At 47.4% G+C, this 2,413-nt stretch overlaps 1 protein-coding gene across 1 annotated transcript in view; it reads right to left on the bottom strand.

Moving 5' to 3' along the window:
* Positions 1-257: 257 nt before the first annotated feature.
* The window catches only part of LOC105903815 (ATP-sensitive inward rectifier potassium channel 10-like), a 15,371-nt gene continuing 13,215 nt past the window's right edge, over positions 258-2,413 (bottom strand). Inside the window, exons 7-8 of the mRNA XM_031563252.1 lie at positions 462-817; positions 258-377 (exon numbers count right to left, since the gene is read on the bottom strand). Coding sequence (XP_031419112.1) covers positions 318-377; positions 462-817 — 416 coding nt within the window. The 3' untranslated portion in view covers positions 258-317. The remainder of the gene's footprint in view (positions 378-461; positions 818-2,413) is intronic.

The raw sequence follows: 2,413 nt of genomic DNA, 5'->3' as shown, positions 1-2,413 counted from the left end.
TATGTGTATGCAATTGTGAAAGTGAGTGTATGCGTGTGTGTCTGTGTGTGTATTTCTACTCACTCACTCACTCACTCACTCACTCACTCACACACAAACACACACACACACATACAGACACACACACTCATACTCACACACACACATATACTCACACACACACATTTACACAAGTGTGTGTGTGTGTGTGCTCCGCCGTTGCTGATGCGGACACTGAGTGGGCTGATGTGTGTGTGTGTGTGTGTGTGTGTGTGTGTGTGTGTGTGTGTGTGTGTGTGTGTGTGTGTGTGAGTGTGTGTGTGTGTGTGTGTGTGTGTTCAGACGTTGCTGATGCGGACACTGAGTGGGCTGGTCTCTCTCGCCCTCCCTGCTCGCTCCTCCCCTGCCCCTGCCCCCGTCCCTGCCCCTGCCCCTGCCCCTGCCCCCGCCCCTGTCCCCGTCCCCGCCCCCGCCCCCGCCACAGCCCCCGCCCCCTCCTCCTCCCGGTAGCTCTGCTCCAATCGGATCTTCTCGGGGTCCATCCCCTCTGTCCCGCCCTCCCCGCCACTGGAGTAACCATGGCAATTAGGTGTTGGCGGCGTCTGCTTGAAGAGGGGTGGGGTCTTGGTCTTGTTGACCTTGTCGAAGTATGCAAGGTCGGCGACGTACTTCCCTGAGGGGGAGAGCGAGACGACGGGCGGGAACTCGTAGCCCCAGAGGATCTCGTCGGGCAGGTATGAGGTGCGCACCTGACAGGTGGCCGAGGTGGGCTCCACCGTGGCGCTCATCATCACCAGCAGCTCAAAGTCAGCCAACCCAGGGTCTGACCAGCCCCCACCTGAGAGGGGGATATATTATTATATATATATATAATACACACACATACACACACACACACACACACACACACACACACACACACACACACACACACACACACCAGCTCAGGGTCTGACCAGCCCCCACCTGAGAGGGGCATATATTATTATATATAGGCTATATAATACACACACACACACACACACACACACACAGACACACACACACACACACACACACACACACACACACACACACACCAGCTCAGGGTCCAACCAGCCCCCACCTGAGAGGGGGATATGTTATTATATATATATAATACACACACATACACACACACACACACACACACACACACACACCAGCCCAGGGTCTGACCAGCCCCCACCTGAGAGGGGCATATATTATTATATATATATAATACACACACATACACACACACACACACACACACACACACACACACACACACACACACACCAGCTCAGGGTCCAACCAGCCCCCACCTGAGAGGGGGATATATATAAATACAAACACAAACATGCTGCTCCAATAATTCCCTCAGGCAAACACCTCGTAAATACCCATTAATCCCATCAGCTAAACACCTCATTAATACCCATTAATCCCCACAGTTAAACACCTCTTTAATCCCCATTAATCCCATCAATCAAACACCTCGTTAATACCCATTAATCCCCACAGTTAAACATCTCGTTAATACCCATTAATCCCCAGTGAAACACCTCGTTAATACCCATTAATCCCCAGTTAAACACCTCGTTAATACCCATTAATCCCCACAGTTAAACACCTTGTTAATACCCATTAATCCCCACAGTTAAACACAGTGGTGGCAGCGTCATCCTGTAGGGATGTTTTGTGTGTAGATTGATGAGATAACAAATTAATTGAACCCATTAATTCATTGATTGTCTGAAACATAACGAAATTTGAAATTTTTTCCAAATGTATTGTGGACACTCTTTCTGTCCATCCTCACGCATCTTCATGAGAATAATCACACATACCGTAAATCCTCAAATTGTGGCCGGGGCTTTTATTTACTTAGGCTGCACAGCGCACCGGCCTGTATTTGGGGCAGGCTTGTATTAGGGGCAGGCCTTTATTTCTTACTTATTATACGGCTCTTCAGAATGTTCCAAAAAGTTCCGTTGATTTGAATGGGGCACCCCAACTTTAGCAGGTCTGTAATTTCTTGATATTCACCACTGTGAAAAGTTAATGACCGCTCTCATTGGCAACGGGTTTTGTGCATCTAATTCACATCTTTCATATCATTCCGCAAGAAGTTCGGTCATTTAACGTAGAGGTAAGTCATCGTAAATCCCGCTTAACTTGAAGTCAGCAAGTAATGGGTTGCTACGCAACACCTGGAACGTTAAAGTTCTATTAGCCTGAAGAAAAAAAATTCTTAGCGGAAATCACGAAACGGCAACAAAATCATTAAAAAGAGGTATTTGGAGGAATGTCTTCTATCGTTTAGGCAACTAACTGTATAATAACAAATTCACCTTGTAGGCTGAAACATTTATTTTTGTGTTGCAAACAGCCATGAAATTAGCCAACAACATTAAACATGAGGAGAACATGT

The sequence above is a fragment of the Clupea harengus genome, chromosome 25 (assembly GCF_900700415.2).
Source record: "Clupea harengus chromosome 25, Ch_v2.0.2, whole genome shotgun sequence".
Classification (NCBI taxonomy): Eukaryota; Metazoa; Chordata; class Actinopteri; order Clupeiformes; family Clupeidae; genus Clupea; species Clupea harengus.
The sequence above is the reverse complement of the archived record's forward strand: the minus strand, read 5'-3'. Positions and strand labels throughout refer to the sequence as shown.